The sequence below is a fragment of the Leopardus geoffroyi genome, chromosome A1 (genome assembly GCF_018350155.1).
Source record: "Leopardus geoffroyi isolate Oge1 chromosome A1, O.geoffroyi_Oge1_pat1.0, whole genome shotgun sequence".
Classification (NCBI taxonomy): Eukaryota; Metazoa; Chordata; class Mammalia; order Carnivora; family Felidae; genus Leopardus; species Leopardus geoffroyi.
The window spans coordinates 3,829,448-3,855,674 of record NC_059326.1 but is presented as its reverse complement, the minus strand read 5'-3'; the positions used below and the strand labels follow the sequence as shown (position 1 = coordinate 3,855,674).

The window sequence follows — 26,227 nt, the reverse complement described above, 5'->3', positions numbered from 1 at the left end:
TTGGATACGAAGAGAAGTCAATGTTATACCACCACGCTGACATCTCAGAGAATTTGGGGAAACAACTTTAAGGACACACATTATTTATCCAAGTGCGTTTGCAAAGAAATTGAGAATTTGTGAGCGAATGTCATGGTCCACTCAGTATCAGAGTCTATGAACAAAATACATAATAGATGAACAAATTTTTGATTCGTAGTTTTGCATCCATCCACCCATCTGCAAATCCTATAGTAATTTTGTGTAATCAACCTAGTACTGAATTTGTGCCGTTTTTTTCTTGGTCGTTGCTAATTTCATACACATGTGCGAAAATTATCTTTCATTTCTTCTCGTTTTTTAGGAGCGTCAAGTATTTACTGGGTACCTAAATTCTGTACAAGGCACTGTGATACTGGGGATTAAAATAAAACACAACAAAACCTCTACTGGCCCCTCAGAAAGTTTCTCTGACGTAAATATACCAGTAGTACAGACAACTTTGAGAGTTCAGAACGAGGCATGATTAATAGAGAAACTGGAGACTATTTCTCAGAGCGTGTGGGACTCAATCTGGGCCAAGACAGAAAGATAAGAAAGACTCAAGTTCACTTTTAAAGGGTTCTTAATGGAATGGCAATAATGAACTTTGTCATAGAAAGACTGCTATGGAGGAGGACGCTGAAAAGTCTCCTGTTAATTAAGACACAGTAGATAAATGGTCCCCCTCTCTGTGTCTCATTTTTTTTTGTGTATGGTCATCCTTGAAATTCTGTTATCTCAAACTCTGTAGACAGAATGTCTGAAATTGGTCGGACTTTCACATCTGACAGTCACATACAGTTCAAGCATTATGGCTCTATCGCAAAGGTGACTACTGACCACACAGACCTTTGTTTCAGTGATGGTTTTAACCCCCTGCTCTTTGTACTAATATCAACCACATCATCCATGCTCAGACCCATATGTGACCAATGGAATGATAATATTGTCTGAGTGTGACTTTCCCCATATTTTTACAGCGAGAAGTTTAACGGGATGACATTCATTTTGTGCTCAACACAGAATAAAGTAAAAAACACTTTGGCCAAAGGATTTCATAATTTTGTGCCACATTTAAACCAAGCATTTAAGTATCATAAATAATAGCAAACAACTGAAAACAGAACTACCCTACGACCCAGCAATTGCACTACTAGGAATTTATCCAAAGGACACAGCAGTGCTGATCCACAGGGGCACATGCACCCCAGTGTTCACAGCAGCACTATCAACAATAGCCAAATTATGGAAAGAGCCCAAATGTCCACCAACTGATGAATGGATAAAGAAGATGTGGTTTAGGGGTCCCTGGGTGGCTCAGTCGGTTGAGTGTCCAACTTTGGCTCAGGTCATGATCTCATGGTTCGTGAGCTCGAGCCCCGCGTCGGGCTCTGTGCTGACAGCTCGGAGCCTGGAGCCTGCTTCGGATTCTGTGTCTATTCTCTCTCTGCCCCTCCCCTGCTTGCTCTCTGTCTCTCTCTCAAAAATAATAAATATTAAAATTTTAAAAAGAGGTTTATATATACAATGGAATACTACCTGGCAATGAGAAAGCATGAAATCTCGCCATTTGTAACAACATAGATGGAACCGGAGGGTATTATGCTAAGTGAAATAAGGCAGGCAAGAAAGACAGAGATCATATGTTTTCTCTCATATGCGAAATTTGAGAAACTTAATGAAGACCATGGGGGAGGGGAAGGGGAAAAATAGTTTCAAATGGAGAGGGAGGCAAACCACAGGAGACCCTTAAATACAAAAAACAAACTGAGGTTTGACGGGGGGTGGGGGAGAGGGGAAAGTGGGTGAGGAGGGCACTTGTTGGGATGAGCCCTGGGTGTTGGATGGAAGCGATGCATCATGGGAATCTACTCCCAAAGCCAAGAGCACACTGTATACATTGTATGCCAGCTGCCTTGACAGTAAATTATATTGAAACACACACACACACACACACACACACACAAATACTTGTAAACAGTACTGTGTGCGTGTGCACCATCAGAAAATCACAGATGAACATAATCCTAATTAAAACCAAGATTCTTATCCAGTCTGGCCCCTAAGCTAATGTTCTTTCCACCTTCCAGTACTGGTAAAAATTGGGCTTTTGTTCTTTTTAAATAAGTAACACTTCCAGAAGTAAGTGAGACTAGGTGGGTTTATTAATTACAAGATATTCTCTTCATTAGCATTCATGAGAAAAAACAAACTATTTGCCCAAAGGCATCATCAGTCTTGCATCATCAGTGGGAAAGGGAAGCATGTGGGTCCATCTGCATCTAGAGCACATTTACTGTTCTGGAATACTCCCCATGACGGGAACGCGTATCTGGTGCCCGGGGTAAGCGGATGACTGACTGCCACCAGGCGTGGCAAGAACTTAAGGCTTGTGAGACTGGGTGCTCTTGCTTTCTTTATTTCCCGATCGTTAAAATATGCTTAGGTCACTCATGGAAAAGTTAGAATAAAAAGGAAAACTGAAGGAATGTCCTTGAGATAAAAATGGAAACTACAGTGCCATGCACATCTCTAGACACCGGTGACAATGGGACTTGTGTCACTGTGGTGTCAGTGAAATTCCTGTGTAGTTGGACCAGCTCTAGGTGTATCTTCCTCCCCTCCACCCGGGCTCACTAATAGCTTGTCTTCTTAGAAAGAAAATGCCATTAAGTTAGTACGAGTTCTTACTGCCTGTGACCTCTGGATCAATCCCACTGGATTATGACTAAGACACAAATCAAACATTTCAATTTGCTTTTTAGACTGGTAAGCACCGATGTCGTGTAATTCTTTTTAGAGAGCTGTAAATAATTTGAGAAAATGTCAAGGTGCTGCTTGAAAATGCCACCCCGTCACGGTTTTCTTTTAATCCGAATTTCCGTTGCTGTGAAAAATGAGTGGGAAAGAGGGAGGGGGTGTAAGGAGCCAATATGGGCTCCCTGACGATGGAATGACCAGGAGGCCAGGCTCTGGAAGGCAGGGACGGAGAACAGGAGGCCACCTGCTCTCACCCCATGAGCACGGGTCTCTGTAAAGGCAGGTGGGAGTCGGAGGGTAAAACTCCGTGAGGTGGAGGGAGATGTCAAGCATGGTAAACAGGTACAGCGAAGAAGTGGAAATCTCTTCCACGATCTATGGGCCACATGAAATGTCACTGCCTTCACCCTTACACCTGCTGTCTTCCTGTGGGCAGAGACCACGCTGCTTTCGGCAAACAAAGGGCCAGGCTGAGCGCAACGTCCCCTGCAGACCTGGTAGGCCCCGGGGGACCTGTGGGTGCCTGCCCCCCCAGTGATTTCCGTGGGCAAAGTCTTGTCACTGAACAGAGGCATCTTAAAATGTACTGTCGTGACAATAAATTTCATATATTAAAAATAAATAAATAAAAATAAATTAATTAAAAAAAATATATACTGTCATATCAGTAACTGAACATATGATAGAAATTCTTTTTTCCACTCACCTACTGCAGTAAGTAAGATATATATTTTAAACATTTATTTATGTTTAGAGAGAAAGAGAGAGAAAGCAAGCATGCACAGGGCAGGGGCAGAGAGAGAGAGAGAGGGAGAGAGAATCCTAACGCCGCCTGCACAGAGCCCGACATGGGGCTTGATCTTATAACCTTGGGATCGTGACCTGAGCCAAAACCAAGGGTCAGATGCTGAACTGACTGAGCCACCCAGGTGCCCAGTAAGATATCTTTAAATAAAATCTCTGCCCAATCTAATGAAACATTTGTCAAATATTGAAATACTCTAGCAGAAAGTATTTTCGGACAAGCAACTTTTGTTTTGACTGAACTTGATCTCTTCAATACATGAGCAAGACCCGACACAGATAAGAATTCTTTCCATTTCAACAGCTTATGCATCATCTTTTCTTTTTGAATGAATTCTATTTGATAAATGCTATTCGACGTATTTGCCAGGAAGACCAGGGCTGAGATACGGGTAATGAGTCGACTGCTCTTTAGACAAAGTGCGATGTCTTGCTCTGCATGATCTCATTGAGGCGTATTCCTCCTTCTGTTTTCATTCCATCAGTTAAGGAACAGAATGCTTCTACATTACGACACACCTCGGCATCAACCATTAAGAATGATAGGATAGGGGCGTCTGGGTGGCGCAGTCGGTTAAGCGTCCGACTTCAGCCAGGTCACGATCTCGCGGTCCGTGAGTTCGAGCCCCGCGTCAGGTTCCGGGCTGATGGCTCAGAGCCTGGAGCCTGTTTCCGAGATTCTGTGTCTCCCTCTCTCTCTGCCCCTCCCCCGTTCATGCTCTGTCTCTCTCTGTCCCAAAAATGAATAAACGTTGAAAAAAAAAAAAAAAAAAGAATAATAGGATATAGGAAACAACGTAACACTGTATTACCTGAAAGTAGTCTGAACTCTCGATGACTCTAAGGCAATGTGTTCCCAAACCTCGTCTACAACTTGGACTCGAGTCCCTGGGAGAACCCTGGGCCCCACTCTAGACGCCATTAACCAGCGTCTTTTGGAAAGTGGCTTCACAAGATCTATTTCTAGTAACCTTTCCAGGAACTGTCACGCACACTGAGCGGGACAGCCCTCATTCCCGTGTGATGTTACCCTCCAGCCTCCTCCCTAATCTGCACTTTAGCAACCGGATTATCCTGATCTTCGATCGCCTTTGCCTATTCTGGGTTGCCTTGGCTCCTTCTCTCTTCCCTTGCTAAAAATACAGAACGACAATTTAATTGAAGGAAATAAGGAAAATACTCTCATTCAGTCATTCGATCAGTTATGTATTCAAGAAATATTTAGGGAGTGTTGATTTTATGCTAGATGCTAGATGTTGAGTCTACTGGGCTTAACGGACACGATCCTAGTGGGTGAGCAGACATTAAACAACCACAGAAAGGTATACAAATTCAAATTATGACGTGTGCTATGATGGGGGAAACAAATCGGAGTCCTAGAAAATAGAAGGATAGGAGGACCCTGTCTTAGCCTGTGGATGGGGATGGTCAAGGAACATCCCTTTGAGCTGAGTCCCAGTCAACATCCCACTGAGCTGAGACTGTGTGTGTGTGTGTGTGTGTGTGTGTGTGTCGCTGTTCTAGGTAGAGGGAATAACGTGTGCAGAAGCACTGAGTCGAAAGAGAGCTATCCGCAGAATTTTAAGAGCTAATGTGGTTTTGGGCTCAATGGGAAGGGAATCCGCTCATTGATTTTCCATAACAGGATTGGATGTACACAATGGAGTCATCTCCTCATCTCAGACTGCTCCAGACAGAGCTTTTAAAACAGCTGAAGAGGCAGGCTGGGGTAACCAGGGTCAGGGATCACCAGGTCTCCAAGGTGGCTGGATGGGCTCCCCTTTCCTGCACATTTCTGGTCCCCCAATTTCTAACTTACATCCTGACTGATCTCCCCTCTCTGGCAGTCTGAAAAGTCAACATTGGGCCACTGAAGTGGGGTACACAGGAGGGCCCTGCCATCAGAGAAACACTTTGGCCCCTCTCTGCACCCCAGGCCAGGAGGAGCGCCCTGCAGGGCTGGTGAGTTGGGAGAAGCAGCAGCCCACTGGCTCAGCTCCTCCGTCCCTGAGCATCTACCTGCCCTGAGATTTCCAGTTTGCTGTCCGTACAGTAAGGCAGATAGGAAGTGTGGCCCAGTGGTCAGGTCCCTGCCCTTGGAGGGGTGTCTGCAGTTTCCCATGCTATCTGTGACTTGCTGGGTAACTCCTCTCATTCTGAGGGACAAGATGTTTGGGCAGGTCCACACTGTACCCTCCACTTGGCTTTTATCAGTAATACAGATGTTATTCTGAACTGTCCCTACCTGACTCCTTTTTCTCCTTTTCACTGGTTCTGAACGTGGCTGGGGAAAAAGTGGTATTTCCTGGGTCCCCTAAGATCCCACTAGGGCTCCTTGGGACACGGTGTGAGGACCCCGAATCCGAGGACACCGTCTTCATAGTACTTACTACCTTCTAACTGGGTGCAGAAGACCTCTGACGACCTGGCTTAGGTGTTCCTGATTTTCATGGAAACTGGTATTTGTTAAGTACGCCGATCGCTGAAATCACCAAAATAAAATATATAATGGTGTAGTCAGTCAAAGTCATATTCATAGGGTAATTGTGAGGATGAACTGACTTGATGGGAATAAACGGACTGTGCAATCTGTGTGCATCAGTTAGGAGTTATTAAAATAAAAAAGAGACTCTTAAATATAAGCTCTTTTCACAATAATAATATACCAATACATATATTTGGTGATTTCCTCGATTATAATGAAATAATCAATCTACCCTAATAATGCATATAAGAACATTTTTGTTATTAAAGTGAAAAACTGAGGATACATAATAAAATATTTTCAAAAAGAAATAAATTTACTTGCTGAATAAAGAATTTCTCAGGTAGTAAATGGTTCAAAGGCACAGTATTAGATTAGGCTCAAATATTCTTATCTTTTCCTTACGTCCTCAGTTACTTAAGATATATCAATGTCCAGCAACACAAAGAGTCAAAAATTAGATATGTCCTCAATAATAAGTGGTTACGAATATAAATCATCAGGAAAATTCATTTGGGTACTTTTAGAGTTTTTTTCTGGGTTTTCTTTCTGGTTGTGAATATCTAGCAAAAGAGAAATGAAACACTCTGAATCATGGATAACACTGTATTCACTGTCTACTGCTACGTAACAAACTATCGGGAACGTAGCAGCTTAAAACACTGTGTGTTTCTTCTGTCTCAGTTTCCCTGGGTCAGGATTCTGGGCGCTGCTCAGGGTCTCACACAATTGCGGCTGAGGGATCAGCTAGGCGGGGTTCCTTGCTGGACTTGGGGTTCCCCTCCAAGCTGTGGAGCTGTTGGTAGCATTCAGTTCCTTGCAGGAGAGGGAACAAGGTCTCCATGCTGCCAGGGGCCACTCTCGGCCCCTAGTGGCTGCCCCTCGTCTTCGCCACGGGGCCCCTCACAGACCCTCTCAACATGCCAGCTCAGGCCTTCAAGGCCAGTGGGAGAATCTCACGAGAGGGCTTTCTTTTAAGGCCATTCACCTCATTGAGTCAGGCCTCCCCAGGATAATGTCTCTCCTCACTAACTCAAAATCACTGATTTGGGCCATTAATCGTATCTGCAAAGTGCCTTCACCTTTGCTACATAATGTGACTTAATTCCACCACTTCTGCCTTATTCGATTGAAATCACAGGTCCTAGAAGCAAATCATAGGTCCTGCCCACAGTCAAGGGGAGGGGATTATACAGAACACGACACCAGGGCTGGAGGTCATGGGAGCCTTCTTACAATTCTGCCTACCACAAGCATAAACCAGGTAGTTTGAAAAAAAGAAAAGATATTTAACCGTATAAAGCCATTGTAGGGATTGTCTTCATTAGCTTTTCATAATCGAACACAGTCTAGATTGCCATGGAGCTGGTGTGCCATATTCAACAGTCACTACCCATCCAAAGCAAGGAAAGCAAGATCACGAGTCTTGATCCGCCAAAATGAGACAATAGTACTTATTGAAAATCCACGAGGAAAGCACCTTAGAAAGCATCATCAAAGTTTACATCAGGAAGGACTTAGGTATCATCCAGTATTCATCAAGTATTTTAGAGATGAAGAAAACAAGTCATTGAGAGAACAACGTATTCAAGTTTTCATATGCAGTGAGTGCCGATAAATTTTCTTCAGATTTTAAGAGTTTATAAAATGCCATAGTTAACAAACGGAGGCGTTAGAAAATATCACTAAAGGGACGCCTGAGTGGCTCAGTTAAACATCCAGACTTCAGTTCAGGCAGGTCATGATGTAACGGTTTGTGAGTCTGAGCCCCGCGTCGGGCTCTGTGCTGACAGCTCGGAGCCTGGAGCCTGCTTTGGATTCTGTGTCTCCCTCTCTCTCTCTCTGTCCCTCCCCTGCTCACTCCCTATGTCTGTCTCTCAAAAATCAACCTTAAAAATTTTTTTTAAAGAAAAAGTTCTTTTAGACATGACTCCCAAAGCAAGGGAAACAAAAGCAAAACTATTGGGACTTCATCAAAATAAGGGGTTAATATCCAAGGTATGTAAATAACTTATGCAACTCAACACTGAAAAACAAACAATCCGATCACAAAATGGGCAGAAGAGACGAGCAGACGTTTTTCTAAAGAAGACATCCAGATGGCCAACAGACACATGAAAAGATGCTCAACGTCACTCCTCAGCAGGGAAATACGAATCAAAACCACACTGAGATACCACCTCACGCCGGTCAGAGTGGCTAAAATCGACAACACAGGAAACAACAGTGTTGGCAAGGGTGTAGAGAAAAAGGAACCCTCATGCACTGCTGGGGGGGGGTGCAAAATTGTGCAGCCCCTGTGGAAAACAGTATGGAGTTTCCTCAAAAAATTGCAAACAGAACCACCATACGATCTAGCAATTCCAGTACTGGGTGTTCACCCAAAGAAAAGGAAAACGCTAATTTGAAAAGGTATATGTGCCCCTACATTCATTGCAGCATTATTTATAACAGTCAAGATATGGCAGCAGCCCAAGGGTCCACTGATGGATAAAAGAGCAAAGATGATGTGGTACATTCAAGGGAATATTATTCAGCATAAAAAAGAACGGGACCTTGTCATTTGCAACACCATGGAGGAATCTAGAGGGTATCACGCTGAGTGAAATAAGTCAGTCAGAGAAAGACAAATACCATACGATATCACGCATACGTGCTGTTTAAGAAACAAAACAAACGAACAAAGAAAAACAGAAACTAACCGAAAACTAGGCTCTTAACTACAGAGAACAAACAGACGGTTACGGGAGGGGAGGTGGGCAGGGGGATGGGTGTAATGGAGGAAGGGGATCCAGAATACACTCAATGCGATGAGCACTGCGTAATGTGGATAACTGTTGAGTCTGAAAAGTGCCTTACTTACAGGTTACTGAAACTAATATAACACAGTATGTTACTTACACTGGAATTAAAAAAATAATAATTAAATAATAATTTTTAAAACACACAAAAAACTGTCACCTACCAACCTGGAGAAGCCTGCCTCTTTCTTTGGTCTCTCCCTGCCTTCGTGTTTGGGGGCCAATTTCAGATTCACCCGGGTAGCTCCTGAGAGGGTCAAGAACCAATATACAACTATAAGCTTAATTCTGATATTCAAGACTACAATTCTGCTCTGATTGTTTATATCCTTTTTTACCCCCAAATAAAAAGTACCTAAAGAAATTTAACTTTCAGGATTAGTGTGGTTGTTTTTTTCTTTTTAAGCTTGGATTCTTTAATCTTATCTTGTTAAAATTACGTTCACTGAATGCACTAAAATATTTTCTACACAAATAAATAAATAACCATAAAGGTTTAAAAAAATCCATGCAGGACATTAAAAATTAAAGATGCCTTGTTTTGACATACTTACTGATAAGATTCATGGATATCATTTTATAACCATGCACACTAGAACTAAAACTAATATTGTATATTGGTTTTATGGAAGGGAAGTATAAAAAGGAAAAACAGAATTAGCCACTTTATTGCACTGCTTTCTTTTAATGTCCACATTCCTAACTGATTTAGTTATGATCGTGGCCAACACAGAATATTCTAGAACCTTTATGGTTAGCATCAGTTGCTACAATGTCCTAATATTACGTTATATTCAACAGATGTCATACGTGGCAATTATGTAAAATTCTCCTACACGAAGTTACAGTGCTAAGAGTGGAACTCATTGGTGAGATACTCACGATCTGGGGTCTTTGTGACGCGTGTCGGGCACATAAAGGCTGTTAAAGGCTTGGTGTCACGGAGTTCAGATTAGTTCCCTTGTCAACACTTAACTTCTGTTTGATGTCTCGATATTCTTTGACATCCTTGTGTTGTCATTTGGTAATGTTTTACTTGTCTTCCCCCATAATTTGATCTTGGCATTTTTAAATATATTACCCATAGTTGATTTTACTGTTTTCTATAGAGAAACATTAAAGTATGAAGAGTAGACAAGGGGACTGGAATGATCGCATGTGTAAGATAATAAACCTTCCATTCCTACCCACTGGGGATCTAAGCAGAGAAAGTCTTCTAAACTTTGCTAATTCAGGAAGTTATGGTTTTCAGTCTATCGAGGCTAATGACTGTGTAGGTGACTGCATTCAGGTAGAGAATTAGAAACTCGCTGTTGCATGTTAAAAATTCTATAGCTTTCTGCAAATGTTGAGAGCTCTAGCTGATTTTATCATTTTGGTGCCAAAGCTCATGAAAGGGTTCTTTTATAGTCCTGTTACTTCCTTGGCATGTATGTATTCAAGGAAGGATATTAGTTTACAGATGAATAAAATAAAACAAAACTGCAATCTTCTATACAGAGAAATCTTTCAAACTCGGAAAAAAATGAAAGGATAAACTAACTTATAGTATGTAGGGGGTATTTCCAAAGCAAGGGATTAAGCTCACCCACAGATGAGAACTATATCATTTATAGCATCTCACTTTGAGGAGAATGACCTAAAGTCTACCCATCGTCTTTCGGTCAAACCCTGGCACTTTCTGCAGAATAATCTTTTTGTGCATCTTGCCTTTTGATCCATGAACGTGTGTTTGTTCACCTTATTTTGTTGAAAGACAGCACAGAAGCACCTGAATTAGCAACAGGTTCCTGAATGTCGAAGAAAATGCCATGCGTGCTGACCGTATCTCGCGAGAAAGTGCGGGCTAGGAACAGGGGCAGCAATGGCAAGGAAACATTTGCTGGTCTCTGGGGTTAGCCATCCTAACTTGAAGTGGACTCAGATGCTGGCACAATTTGGGTTAATGTAATCAAAATCTATAACGCCCAAAACTTGTTTTCAGTGCTACAATATAAGGCAAGAGCGCAAAGTAGATACACTGTCACTTTACATTCACATACAGTCTATAAAATTAATTCACACACATTTCTAATATAAGGCACACCTTTATTCATTCAGGATATATTTACTGAGTGCTAAGCATGTGCCAAGATGATTGACAGAACTCACGGTCCCTGATGCCAAGGGACTATTAAAATCTGGCCTCCCTAGTAAATTTTCTGTCCACATTCCACATAACTGAAGGGCGCACTGCATGTGAGTGGAGGGCCCTCTAGTCAGGAGGCATCCGAGAGATCCCACAGTTTATCATCTGAGGACTCCAACCTCAGTTAACTGTCCCCAAAATATTAAAATAAAAAATTTAAATTTAGAGGGGGTCCTGGCTGGCTCAGTCGGTTAAGCATCTGACTTTGGCTCAGGTCTTGATCTCATGGTTCGTGAGTTGGAGCCCCGCATCGGGCTCTGTGCCGACAGCTTGGAGCCTGGAGCCTGCTTGGGATTCTGTGTCTCCCTCTCTCTCTGCCCCTCCCCGACTCGTGCTCTCTTTCTCTCTCAAAAACAAACATTAAAAAATTTAATTTGTGGATAAAATGAAGATGATGTACGACACATTAATAAAGGTGTCCAATGGAACAAAATACTATTGTGATAGCGTAAAAATATTGTTTTTGTAAATTTTAAAGAAGAAATGACTACTTCTGTTTGGCTAATTTAAATATATTTAGGTATTTTTAATAGGTAAATATAATTTATAATAACAATGTATAATGTTCATATTAAATAACATATTTTAAGGCATTAAAAAAATTTTTTTAACGTTTATTTATTTTTGAGACAGAGAGAGACAGAGGATGAACGGGGGAGGGTCAGAGAGAGAGGGAGACACAGAATCCGAAACAGGCTCCAGGCTCTGAGCTGTCAGCACAGAGCCCGACGCGGGGCTCAAACTCACGGACCGCGAGATCATGACCTGAGCCGAAGTCGGCCGCTTAACCGACTGCGCCACCCAGGTGCCCCTTAAGGCATATTTTGATTGGGTTGGTATATTACTTCTTTGAATACATGAAAATGTAAATATTTATTTAGGTCAACGAAATAAATAATGTGCCTACTGGCCACAGAGCAGTGGCAGGAAGGAAATACTTGCTTAGAAAGAGAAAGAGAGTCATCAGTGGAAGGCATTTCACACTGAAAGCTACAACTACTGTTCTTGGAGAGAGTCCTTGCCTATTTCACACCTTCAAGATGCATGCGAGGAACAGATTAACCTACAGGTGATGTTCATTGCAGTGTTTTTTTGCCACCGTGACTATCTAGCAAAAACTAGATATTCTATATTAAATGAATATTTTTTCAAAAAGTACACAAAAATATCATCAGAGCATACAACATTACCCAACAATCTAGAAAACATGAGGATGTGTAAAATAGAATATGAATTCCTTACGACTACTGGTATTTCATCTACTAAATGTGTTGCTAAGTGTTGAAGCATGAAGCTGTGCGTGAATTTATTAATTTATCGTATTTTAAAGTAAAGTTTTTTTTTAAATTTTTTTTTTAATGTTTATTTATTTTTGAGACAGAGCTAGAGCATGAACAGGGGAGGGGCAGAGAGAGAGGGAGACACAGAATCCGAAACAGGCTCCAGGCTCTGAGCTGTCAGCACAGAGCCCGACGCGGGGCTCCAACTCACGGACCGCGAGATCATGATCTGAGCCGAAGTCGGACGCTTAACCGACCGAGCCACCCAGGCGCCCCTAAAGTAAAGTTTTTTAAGCAAATGAGAGGGTAGCATCTGGATGGTTATTATTTATGGATTAATGAGATTAGGAAAACAGGATTCATAAAATTTTACAAATTATTGAATAATCATTACGCAATTTTGACTCAAACCCAAGATCGGCACCATTTTCTCACGTGTAGACATAATGACTAATAAAAAAAAAATTGCAACAGAAAAACAAAAAACCCAACACACCTTAGTTCATAGTGAAACTAAGAAAAAGTAGAGTATGGGGGCGCCTGGGCGGCTCAGTGGGTTCAGCCTCCCACTTCGGCTCAGGTCACGATCTCACGGTTCGGGAGCCGGTGCCCCAAACGGGGCTGGCTGCTGTCAGCGCTGAGCCCACTTCGAATCCCCTGTCCCCCTTTCTCTGTCCCTCCCCCGCTTGCGCTCTCTCAAACATAAACATTAAAGAAAGAAAAAGCACGAGTATTTTCCCGCGAGACCATCCTGATCCAGACGGAAACAAACGTCAAGGACACTAAAGGAGGCTTCTACCAATTCAATATGGATAAAGTGATCCAACAAACAGAAGAAGAACATGCTTGCCAGGAAAGGAAGACGATACTTACTGGGGAAAACCACATCACTTTAAGAATCCAAATCGTGAGAGCAAAATTCACAAGGAGGATGACGAGTAAAAGGAGAACAAATAAGTAGAGGCAGCGTTTTCTCCAGCCATAGATGCCAATTTTGTAGACACACGGGTTCTCTGGCCTCTGCACGTGGGTGCCTTCTGTGGCTGTAGTGTACTGTTCACGGACCATCTGCCATGCCGTAGGGGGAAGGTGGGAGATGGGACGGGGCGGGGGGGAGAGGGAGACAGACAGAGAAGGAGAGAGAGAAAGGGAGAGAAGGAGTGAGAGAGGGAGGAGACGAAGGAGGGGGGAGAGGGAGAGAGACAGACAGAAACAGAGAACTTGATTGTCAATACTGATTTACTAAAAGACCAACAAAATAACACCTTCTACCCCAATAATAAATTTCTAAAATGAAAATGATTTTTAAAAAGAACTGAACATTACTTTGAAACATGTCACTGTTTCAAGCATGCAAAATAGTTTAGATATGGCAAATCCATCTGAAATCCAGTGGCCACATTTTCAGATTTTAATCAATAAATTCTCTCTCTCTCTCTCTCTCTATATATATATATGACTTTCAAAATTCTGCACAGTTAAACTTAGAATGGAAGCATTAACCTAAAATAATCAAGTAATCAAGTTTTTAAAGGACTCAGGGGGTGGAAAATCAAGCTGATACCTGTATGTCTTTTTAAAATCCAATTACTTAGTTGTTAAGTCAAATTATTAAGCCACGTCTTTCTACAGTCGCTAAATTACTCGGAATTAAAAAGGCTCTTGTCAAGATACCCACCACCGTAATCTTTTGCCTATAATAAATTTCCTTGGTATTCACCTACTTCCAAGAACGATCAGAATGTACACGTGCATGCAAATGGTTACAAGTACCCACTGTTTTACGTAAGTTCGCGCAAGAGTTTCCATAACCGTTTCAACTCCATGAGGAGATTTAAGAAAATAGCCATTATTCCGCTTTCCACACCGTCCACTTTTGGTTTCAATTTATGAAGGGAAGAGGACAGATAATGAAGACCTTCCTGACTGTACATGTGGTAAAACGGCGAATCAGAACAGAAAATCTTCTCCTCCGGGATTCTGTTTTTTCTTCATGCAACGGTCTTACGTTTATTTTTAGGGATGGTTTGGAGGTGTCCTTATTCAAGTAAGTCACAGTCTGAAATAACTCTTTAAATCTCCTTCTCGCTCAACAACTGGCATTTTCCTGTGTTGTGATTATATAAAACTATGCTATTCAGCACACGGGATTTGCAGACCCGCAGGACGGACCGTCTACGTTATTCGAAACCTCAGGGCTTACTGGTTCCACACTGGTGTAACTTACCTGCTCCTTGGCTTGAGCTCCTGGGCCTTCCTGACTCAGGGCCCACCGCACCCCACCCCGCCGTTGCTCCCCAGCCCCAGGAGCGACCTTTGCTTCTTCCCTTTTCCCTCCAAACCTCACATCGCCTCACCTCCGCCTTAATCCACATCCTGAATCCGTCCACCCTCTGGCTACCACCCTAGTCGGGCCACCACAAACTCTCTCGTCTGTACCATCGTTTCCCTCCAGAAGCCATTCTCCACCCAGAAGCCAAACGTGCAAGATGGAAGCAAGCTGTGTCGTTCCAGACTTTCAGGTGGCTTCCCCCCCGGCACTGAGAACATCTGAACTCCTCGATCACCGGGCAGACCCCGCGTGAAGGGTCTCTGCGCACTTCTTGGACATCACCTACCACCATTTTACCTTTTCCTCTCCGGCTGCTCCTTAACAGACCAGGTCATCTCACCCCAGGACCTCCATCCCGGGCATCGCGTCCACCTGAAACACTCTGCGTGCGGGCTCCTTCTCAGCCTCCAGTGGCAGCTCCTATGTCATTTGATCGCATGTCATTTGCTCAAAGAAGCCTTCTCCGGGCACGCAGTCACCTGCCATTGCCTTACCCTCTTACGCTTCTCTCGGACTGTTTGCCATCATCCGAAATAATGGTGGCAACCCCACAATTTCTGTGAAGCGTGGGCTAACAGACCGCAAGTGGATCGGGAAGGGTGGCCAGAGTGTCTGAATTTATAGCCAGTGCGCCACTTCACGCCATCGCTCCGGATCCGTGAAAATAGCAGCTTTCCAAGAACGTGTGTACACACACAGAGTTTCCAACTGCTACACATTTCTATTCCTATATATAGTCTCCTATTGCTGCTGCAACACATTACCACAAACCTAGAGGCTTAACCCAACACAACTTCAGTATCTTACGGTTTGGGAGGTCAGAAGTCTGAAAGTGGGTCTGTGGGGGCTAAAAATCCAAGTGTGGGGAGGTCTGTAATCCTTCCGGAGGAGCCAGGCAAAATCTGCTCCTTCCTCTTTCCAGCTTCCAGGGCTGCCCACACTCCTTGGCTACAACCTCTATTTATGTTGCCCCGGCTCCTTTCTGACTCTGACCCTCCTGCTTCTCCGTCATCAGGACCTTTGGGTTTACAGCGGGCCCACCTCGGTAATCCAAGATAATCTCCCCATCTCAAAGGCCTTAACATAATCACAACTGAACCATTCCTTTTACCATGCAAGGTTCCAGGGATTAGGACACGGCCATATGTGGAGGGTCATTATTCTGCCTCTCATAGGAAGCTTTTGTTCCCACTTACATAAGACGGGGAAGACTTTAATATCCATTTAAGACAATTTTGCTGTGGCTTACAGGACAGACAATAGCAATTCTGTGATGAGGGTAGCCCTTAAATCCCTCCTACTCGTCCTGGGAATCTGTTTTATTTGACTATTCACTTGTTTACTGACTCCCCCCTCCTCAGAACGTAAACTCTATGTGAGCCTTTTCATTGCTGTGCCCCTAAAACAGGGTAACTGACAAATAATAGTGACACAATAGAAGCCTTAAGGGAATGAGTGAATGGATGAAAAAATAGAAAGAAAGACGGTGCCCGGGTGGCTCCGTCGGTTAAACGTCCGACTTCGGCTCAGGTCATGATATCACGGTTTGTGGGTTCGAGCCCTCAGTCGGGCTCTCTGTGCTGACAGCTCAGAGCCTGGAGCCTGCTTTGGATTCTGAGTCTCCCTCTCTCTCTGTCCCTCCCTGCTCACGCTCTGTCTGTCTCTCTCTCAAAAATACATAAACGTTAAAACATTTAAAAAAAAAATAGAACTACTGAATCTGACAAACACTAATTGGGCTACCTACCTGCCAGAGATGAGGCTGGTAAATGGGGCTAGATAGATGGAGTGTTTTCTCCGAATTACACCCTAAACAAAACATTCTATGATTTATGAACGCACTGAATCCATTAAGAAAAGAGTTGGCACTTGCGGTCTAACACTCTTCTAAAATAACGATTGTTGATGAGGAGCTAATTCCAAAGGGGACCCAGGCTAAGTAGGTAAAAATAAAACATGCGGTCTCTGCTAAAGCATTTTCAGAAAAGACCTGTTGGAAAGAGGACTTCTAATACGAGGTCTCTAGGATCTTATTACTGAAAGAATACTAACAAGGATAAACTACATAAAGACTGAAAAAGCGGTCTTATCAGAAGGGGCGAGCCACCAGCCTGGGGCTCCTGAGGACAGTGATTATGTCTTACCACCGAATGCTCTGGCCAACAGGAGGTGCTTCACAAATATCTACAGCCCCAGCTCCATTTCTCCACTCCTCCCTCCAGCAAAACTCCTTGAGTGGGTTGACCATACCCACTGTTTTTCTAATTCTGTGCCAGCCTTCTCGCTAGAACTCGCTTCCAGACAGGCTTTCACACCGGCCACCCGTTGAACTTGCTCTGGTAAGCTCATCAAGGGTCTCCGTGTTGCTAAGCAAAGTGGGCTCACACGACCCAGGGTTAGCACATGCCAAATAGTCATTGCCTCCTCTTCCGCTAGGGTTCCGGAGACCCCACTTGCAATGGCGATGGCTGCTCATTCTCATTTGCCGTGTCCTCATCATCTCTGAGCCACAGGCTCAGCCCCGAGATTACTTCCCCTCTTCATTTGAATTTACCCCCAGTTGTGGATGTGTCTTTAAGCTGAGGACTCCTAGTTCCTAGCTATGGCTCACCTTGAACTCAAGATTCCCCAACTGGGAATCTCAAGTTGCACATGTCCTGACCAAAGCTGACCTCATCTCCCCAACCTGCTCCTTGTAAAACTGTCCCCAAATCGCTGAGTGGCAACTTCGTTCATTCTTCAAGGTGCTCAAGTCAAGGGGCACCTGGGTGGCTCAGTCGGTTAAGCATCTGACTCTTGATTTTGACTCAGGTCATGATCTCCCAGTCGTGGGATCTAGCCTCGCATGGGGCTCTACACTGACAGTGCAGAGCCTCCTTGGGATCCTCTCTCCCGCCCCTCCCCTGCTTGTGCTCTTTCTCGCTCTCTCAAAACAAAGAAATAAACTTTAACAAATTAAGAAAAAAGATGCTCGTCAAAAATCTTTAAGTTGTTCTTAATCCCTTTCTTTCTCCATACCACATGCAATCCATCAACAACTCAGTGAATCGAAGTGCTACCAATAATCCGGATCTGACTGTGTCTCACCATCGGTCACCTGGCCGACTGCAGCGGCCACCTCACAGTTCTCTGCTTCTATCCCAAATCTCCCACAGTCCATTTCCAACATGGGGGCTAGAGGGGTCCTGTGAAAGCATCGACTGGGTCACCGAGCACCTCTCCATGAAATCCTCCTGCGGCTTTCCATTCCACTCAGAGTAAACCCCGACATCCTCAGCCTGACTGGCAGGGCCCATCCTCACCTTGTCCTCTACCGCTCTCCTCCTTACTCCTGGCTCAGTCACACCAGTCTTACTCACCCGCGTACCTTCCAAGCGTGAACTCTGGAGTTGCAATGCCCTCTACCTGGAAGGTCTTCTCCCAGATAATGGCTGGCGTCTCCTTCACATCCCTCAACTCCCTGCTCAAAGAGCATTTATCAACCAGCCTTCCCTGGTCATCTGATTTAAATAACAACCCTCCGCTCTCACCACTGCATATTTCTCTCCGCTCCTTCTTGCTTTATTTTTATTTTTTTTACCATAGCACTTAACTCTACATGACGTACTATATACCTTACAGACTTACTTTACTGTAAAGGCTCACCTCAGCGCATAGAGGCCCCCAGAAGGTAGGGCTCTCAATTGTTGGGTTATTTTCTTGTATCCCCGGGTGCCTAGAGCAGTGCCTGGCACGTAGTACGCCTCGATAAACATTTGCTCAATAAATTGAGTATAAACGTTGAATGCACAGATACCCAGATAATTTAAATGTACAACAACAACAAAAATACGTTGAGAGTTACCTCAGAGTTCCCTCAACTGTTTATATTTAGTAAGTGGAAACCCACTCACAACGGACTAGGTTAGTGTGACCAGCTGTTTGCTGCGAGAGAGAAGGCAGGCTCTACCCTACAATCTCTGGAGGGTCTCCCAGGAGAGAGGAAACCGGGGAAAGTGCTCTGTTTAGTCTAGGAGTCACCCCACATTTGCACCCCTGCTTTGCTGATGGCCCAAGGAAGAGGCCGGACCCCGCTTCCTCAGCAGACCATACCGACTCCAGGCTGACTCTCAGAAGCCAGTGACCTGCTTTCCGGTCCTTCCAGACTCGAGCCGTATTTACCAAAGCCACGACTTCTCCTTTCGTATCTATTTGTTTTCCCGGTTGTAGTTCTTACTCTATCGCGTTTTACCGTTGCCCGCTTTACGTATTTTGGCCAAGCGGGTATCGCTATTTCTCAGTGCTGACTATTACGCAGAAAACGAGGACTTTATTCTAGACAGGCATGATGTAAGTGGCCAGGCGGAACACTCAACTTAAATTTTCTTCTAAAGAGTCGATTTTGTTATTTAATAAATTATTAGCTTACAGTCCTCATAGCTCATAGTGGTTTTCATTTTTTATTTGACACCGTGTATTAAATTTTTGCCAGAAGAGACTCTCAGAGACTATCTGCTTTGGCTAGCTTCCTTCAGATATTATTATAATCAGCATTGGGAAGGATACCAATTCTTCAGGACTCTGAAGTCAGACAACAGCAAGGCAGCATTCGTGCTGGCAGGAAAGTGCACTGCAACAAGGCAGAGCACTTTGTGATTTATTTATAAGCCTTGTACAAAAACATTAATGAAATGATGCTTTATCTTAGAACTTAAAACTTATAATCCAAGATAAGGAATTTTGAGTTTTACTGCATCTTGAATAAAAATTACCTTCATAGACCACTTTAGTTTTTTAAATAACTTATGTTATCATTCAAAAATGAATTCCCTGGGGTGCCTGGGTGGCTCAGTCTGTTAAGCGTCTGACTCCGGCTCAGGTCATGATCTCGCGGTCCGTGGGTTCGAGCCCCGCGTCGGGCTCTGTGCTGAAAGCTCAGAGCCCGGAGCCTGCTGTGGATTCTGTGTCTCCCTCTCTCTCTCTGCCCCTCCCCCATTCGCACTCTGTCTCTGTCTCTCTCTCAAAAAAGTAAATAAACATTAAAAAAACTTTTTTTTTAAATTACGCCTCTTTTCCTGTTAACCTAATCCTCAAAGTATGTTGATGGTGGTATACTTAATTTTGATGGGTTTGAAGTGCTTCTCTCAAATGTGGTTATCAACATTTTAGTTTTTATTAAATTTTTTTTAATGTTTATTTATTTTTAAAGGAGAGAAAGTGGGGGAGGGGGCAGAGAGAGGGGGAGACAGAATCTGAAGTAGGCAGGCTCTGAGCTGTCAGCACAGAGCCCCACATGGGGCTCGAATTCAGGAACTGTGAGATCGTGACCTGGGCTGAAGTCAGATGCTTAACCGACTGAGCCCCCCAGGCGCCCCAATTATCAACATTTTAATAGATAGGGAATCAAATATGAAGCACTAGAATACATTTTTTCATAAGTATCAGTTTTTATCTGCTTTGAATTAATGGTTCCCTGTTTATTATTGAAAATAAAACCACATCATGGACAGGAATTCTGTCTTCTGTATTCTTTGATTCTTGTCATGGGACATAACGTAGTGAACGGAGCATTGTGTCTACTAAATAAATGTTGTTAAGTGGCATTCTTAATTTCAAACATCATTTATTGACACGCCTAATTTGGACAGGCTGTTGCCAGGAGTTTGAGACACAGAGATCATAAACCCCTGGAAGATGTTGAAAAGAAGCTACTATGATGTGATTTTTAAAAAGATGGGTTTGAAAAGAACTAAACAGACCCTTTAGAAACGAGAAACTCAGTTATATTTTAAAATTCAAAAGGGAGTTATATAGCTTAAACCTATAAGACATACAAAATATATGTCTTCTCTGTATCTAACAGGTCACATCCAGCCGAAAAGAAAATCGCTGTAGAAGATAAATCTTAGAAAACACGACAGCGTTCGACTTTGTAAACGTAGCCTTGCTGCAGAATTAATGAACTCACCCCAGCGAGGGCCTATCTATAGGCTGTGGGCTAAGAGTCCAGAGTGTGGCAGAGAATTCAAATCCACCCTTCCAGCTAGCACTTCTCGGTAGGGCAACTGCTGGGAGCGATGCTGAGACTCTGGGCCTGCACAGCAATCCCCAGAAGGAAGGGAAGGAGGAAGCAGCAGTGACTCCAAGAATCTCCCAGCTCACCTGTTCTGGGACGAGTAATCTAGACTATTGGTGAATGGGGTGCCCTTTACTGGTGCTGCTTATTTCCAGCCTGCACACATCACCACACATCCTTTTCCCCCAAAAGGAGAGGAAAACTTCAGCCACCCCTCCTTTGACAACGGGGCAGGAGCAGAGGACAGGAGCCATCTCTCATTTATGTTATATATGAACGCCCATAATGACAGGGCACGTTAGGGTGGGGTATTGCTGTAATACTATAGATATAAAATACATACCGGGCAGCTGTAGAAATGCTAGACTTGTATGCGTCTAACAAACATCTATTCATCTGTATACATGTAATAAAAATGGGAGAACTTCAGGAAACAGTGAAGGAAGCCATCATCACAGTGATTTTAGCATACCTCTACGGATAGATCAAGCCCTCTTAAATGAGTGGCGCTACACGAAACCTAAACGATACAACTGAAATGTGTTCGAATGGACATGCATAGAGCCCTATCCCCGAAACTGGGAAGTGCTTATTTTTCTCAAGCATACGGGTAACATTTGCAAAGTCCGATAACATGCTAGTTCAACAAGAAAGTATGAAGAAGGGCCAATGGATCGGCTTCAGACAAATTCTCTGCTCTGGTGATAATACAGTACAATCAGAACTGCATTGCACACTAACGGATAAAACAGAAACCAAAGTCTTTGAAATAGGATAAGAGGACGGGGTTGAGGCTTGAGATCATGCTTACTCAGACACACACACATGATTCAGACTGTGTTTTCCTGCCATAACCACAAGGCAAGGCGGGGGGAGGATGTCCAGTGGGCACCAGCTCCTCAGCCACCTCATTTCTCCAAGGGAGAGTCACCCACGTGTTAGGGTTGGAATTCTGACTGCTTTGAGTAAGGTCCTGCCAGGCCACAGGGCATGCTGACTGGGGGTGGACCACACATCTAATAGCACCCATCACGTCAACCCAAAAACCGTAGGAAAATCATTTTTGACACTCTCAAAAACTGCCTTTCATACCACGTAACACAGCTCTAATATCCAGGTGGCGTAACTTTTTAAATTTATTTATCTGACGGAGTGAGACAGCAGGAGGGGAGGGGGCGGAGGGAGAGGGGGAGAGAGAGAGAATCCCAAGCAGACTCCGCACCATCAGCTTGGAGCCTGACATGGGGCTCGAACCCACGAGTGGTGAGATCGTGACCTGAGCCGAAACCAAGAGTCGAACACCTAACTGACTGAGCCACCCTCACCTTGTAATTTCTTACTACACATCTAGTGCTATCATGTTACATCATCTATTAAAACGAAAAGGCATGGACTGAGGTGAGTGGTCAATTGCACAATTATGTAACCGTGGCGGGGGGGGGGGGGTTCAACTGCACGACTGTGTCAGCGAGGCCAGTAGGAGTGATGCACCCGTGACAGGCAATCGGTGAGTATGCGGTGGACAAATGAATGCATAGACAGTAGGACTTACAGGAGGCAAAGCATAGTTTTGTGCTTCAGTATGAAACATGAGATCATGACAAAGGGCAGACAGAGAGAGGAAAGACGATTAGAAGCGTCTAAAGCAAGCCCGCTTTCGTGATAAGTAAATGGAAGCGATAAGTAAACGGAAGGCGAGAAACAAGAGGCATCCAGGACGCGTGGGCCACTCTTCCGGGGAAGGAGGAAGATAGTGTGCTTATCGGTTAAAGCGGACTAGGTCATGACAGCACTGAGAACCGCAGGCCCAGCTGCACCTCCATGTGCTTTCAGACTTCTCAAAGACAGCTCCTTCCCACAGTAATTAGCTAACTTCCTGCCTCCCTGCTTGCATTACAGAACTCATCACTCGGAATGGGAGCCACGGTTTAGAACAAGGAGTACGGGGACGAGCCCACCCTCACCAATGTGTGACAGAAAGCACGTCAGAACAAGAAACACTCAAGAGCTGGCAGTAAACTGGGGGGATCATGTGCCTTAAAGGCAAGGTGGATGCCCTTAAAAACCACAAGTAACCCAGCAACACTTGCGCAAGGCCACGCACGCACATCAGAGAAACTTAACTGACCAGTAATACACGCGGTAAAAAAGTTCAGCTTCACTGTGACTCCAAGGAATTCAAGTAACCATGAGCACTGGACTTGTCCGCAAAGACTGAGAGAGACTGAAAAACTGACAATAGCCAGCATCGGCAAAGTGTCTGAAAAATAACCACGGTACTCCTCTGCTGGTGAGCGGGAAGGGGAACATAATCCTTCTAGAAAGATACTTGGCGCTAAGTACCAAGAACCTCAAACACGCACAGGCATTTCAATTCTAGGAACTTAGTCCAAAGGAACAATTAGGAAGGAAAATGAAGATTTGTGTTTCAGGATATCTACGGTCGCATTATCTAGGATGGTGAAAAACTAGACACTAAATAAATAATGAAGACTAACGAATTCACTGGATTCTCACACTAGGACAGAATTAACGACTTGAAATGAAAAAAAAAAATCCCAGGAAAATTTTCACACTTAACTTAACACACTTAATGACCGTGTGTTAAGTGAAAAAGATAGAATTTTGAAATACATATTAAAATGTATACCCACAGGAAAAAAGATGATGAAATTTAAAAATTGTTAAGACAATTTCCTCAGTCTCTTTTTTTTTCATTTAAAATTGCATTCCCTAGGGGCACCTGGATGGCTCAGTTGGTTAAGCAATCCACTTTGGCTCAGGTCATGGTCTCACAGTTGGTGAGTCTGAGTCCCACATCAGGCTCTGCGCTGACAGCTTGGAGCCTGCTTGGGATTCTGTGTCCCCCTCCCTCTCTGCTGCTCCCCTGCTAGAGCTCTGTATCTGTCTCTCTCAAAAATAAACATGTAAATAAAATTTTTAAATGCCTCCCCCAAATGTTGTCAGATTTATAGAATTTATACAAATCTATCTTTTGAGATATGTGTGTGTGTGTATACATATATATTCCTTTGATAATACTGAAGTGAGTAATTAATTTACCATATTCATCCCAACTTGATCACTAGTTAGGATGACTAATTTCAAGAATAGATCTGCTTTACCTTTTCATCAAATTGCTCAGCATCGTAAACCTAAATAGAGCAAAGTACACGGATCGTAATTATCAATTTCATCCAAAGTTACAATCACATGCCCAATATTCTAAATACATACACAAGTCCACACTCAGACAGATTAAAAGGTCATCAAATTATCCTCTCGTCCTTACACCACGATTGACTCTTAAAATAAAACGGCAAACGTTGCCATTTAAAAAAAGATCTTTACAAAATACACCAAACCAAGAGGATTAAGTGCCCTGTAAGTAGCTAAGAAAGCTAAATGGGAAGAAACCTTTATTTAAATGAACGAGTGACTACAAGGAAAAAGAAAACATCAAACCCACTGTCATACAAATGTTAGCTAAAAAACCCTGTTTTTTTAAATGTTTATTTATTTTTGTGAGAGAGACAGAAAGAGAGAGAGAGAGAGAGAGAGGGAGGGAGGAAGGGAGGGAGACAGGGCATGAGCAGGGGAGGGGCAGAGAGGGCGAAGAGACACAGAATCCCAAGTGGGCTCCGGGCGCCGAGCCATCAGCACGGAGCCCCACACGGGTCTCAAACTCACAGCAACATCATGACCTGAGCCAAAATTGGATGCTTAACCCACTGAGCCACCGAGGCACCCCAAGAAACTGTGGTTTTAAATGTCACGTTTTGTTTCATGGTTCAGATAGAGGCTTATTTTCAAAGCGTTAGGTTTATAAAGGTGGGCAATTCAAATATACTTTTCTTAGCGTTTTGTCCTTGTTTTGATTAAATGAACTCCGAAATCTGAGGCTTTTAGGTGTCATTATACAGTATCTAAGGAGTAACAGTAACATCCAGAAACTGAAGCTGGAAGAGCTCAGACGCGGCAGAGTAATTAAGAACAGCACTCACGTCAGTTACAGGTGTGCCCGTGAAAGTGTCATAACAAAGGCTGCCACATTTGGACACCTCGCTTTTTTTTAATTTTTAAAAAATTCTTACTTATTTTTGAGAGAGAGAGAGAGAGGCAGAGTGTGAACAGGGGAGGGGCAGAGACAGAGAATCGGAAGCAGGCTCCAGACTCTGAGCTGTCAGCACAGAGCCCGACGCGGGGCTCGAGCCCACGAACGGCAAGATCATTCCCTGAGCCGAAGTCAGACGCTCGACCGACTGAGCCTCCTGGGAGCCCCTGGAGAACTAGCTTCGTAACCAGAACCAGGTGTTATTTGGTACCAACTAGGGTCTGCTTCTTCGCGGGGCTCATACCTACCGTTAACCTGTGACTTTGTGCGCGCACAGCGAATGCAGAGGGCCAGTAGTGGTTGGCTGCAGTGAGAGCCAAGTTAGTTAACAAAATGTATACTGAGGCGCTGCGAGAAGCCCTAAGGCAACCCCGCGTCACCCTGGGGAAGGTCACTCAGTGGCCTCCCTTGCCCCTGGAACGAAGCTCCACTCCGGGGCTGCGTCCCGCCTCTCCAGCCCCATGCCGTCCCATCTCATCCCACTGTGCCCTTCTCAGCGCTGACTTCTTCCGATCCCTCAAACAGAACCAGCTTTTCCTATCCTGTAGCCTTCACACGCTGCTCCTTCTGCCCGAATCACGTGGTCTGTGCCACGTGGCTGCCACCTCGGCCGGGACTTAGATGGACTTCCACCAGCACCCCTTCCGTGTACCTCCCGCCCCGTTGTCATTTACAACCGAGGCCTGCTTATTTCCCTCATTTTCCAGGACGGATAATGCTGCCTTCATTGGTTTACTTTTTTCTGGTCTGTTCGTCTTTAGACTCTTATCTCCACGAGGGCAGGAAGAATGTTTTGTTCACTGTCACATACACAGCACTGAGAGTAGGACTTGCCAACAGAGTAGGGGCTCAATTATATATGTACTGGTTACAGGCAGGCAGGCCAAAGAAGACACATTCGCATCTAAATGTGCTTGTGGACAGGGCGCCTGGGTGGCTCAGTCGGCGAAGCGTCCGACTTCGGGTCAGGTCATGATCTCGCAGCTGGTGAGTTCGAGCCCCACGTCGGGCTCTGTGCCGACCGCTCGGAGCTTGGAGCCTGCTTCCGATTCTGGGTCTCCCTCTCCCTCGGCCCCTCCCCCGCTCGCTCGCACGTGTGGGCTCTCTCTCAAAAACAAACATGAAAAAATTAAGTGTACTTGTGGAACAGAGTACATGGAAATGTCTACGAAACGGCATTACGCGTGAAAATGCAAGTCATTCCATCTCTACCCAAGGATCGTATTATCTCTCCTACCCATTCTTTAACTGAGAGCCTACCAACTTCAATAGAAACTCCATGAATAGCTTGGAAAAGAATGGGAACACACCAAACAAAAGGGGAAAATGATTGATTTACACATCATTGTTTGCCAGACCCTTTTATTGGCATAATGATATGATTGAT

The 26,227-nt window shown here is 44.1% G+C and overlaps 1 protein-coding gene across 7 annotated transcripts in view; it reads right to left on the bottom strand.

Annotated features, from left to right (window-relative positions):
• The window catches only part of SGCG (sarcoglycan gamma), a 131,774-nt gene that overhangs the window by 67,020 nt on the left and 38,527 nt on the right, over window positions 1-26,227 (bottom strand). For 4 of the 7 annotated variants that reach the window (XM_045454821.1, XM_045454504.1, XM_045454425.1 and 1 more), the window contains exon 2: window positions 13,213-13,407. The exons of 1 other annotated variant lie outside the window; for it this stretch is intronic. In XM_045454821.1, coding sequence (XP_045310777.1) covers window positions 13,213-13,407 — 195 coding nt within the window. Of the gene's footprint in view, window positions 1-13,212; window positions 13,408-14,957; window positions 15,192-26,227 lie in introns of those variants that run through there. 2 more of the 7 variants (XM_045454591.1, XM_045454755.1) reach the window with 2 other exon arrangements.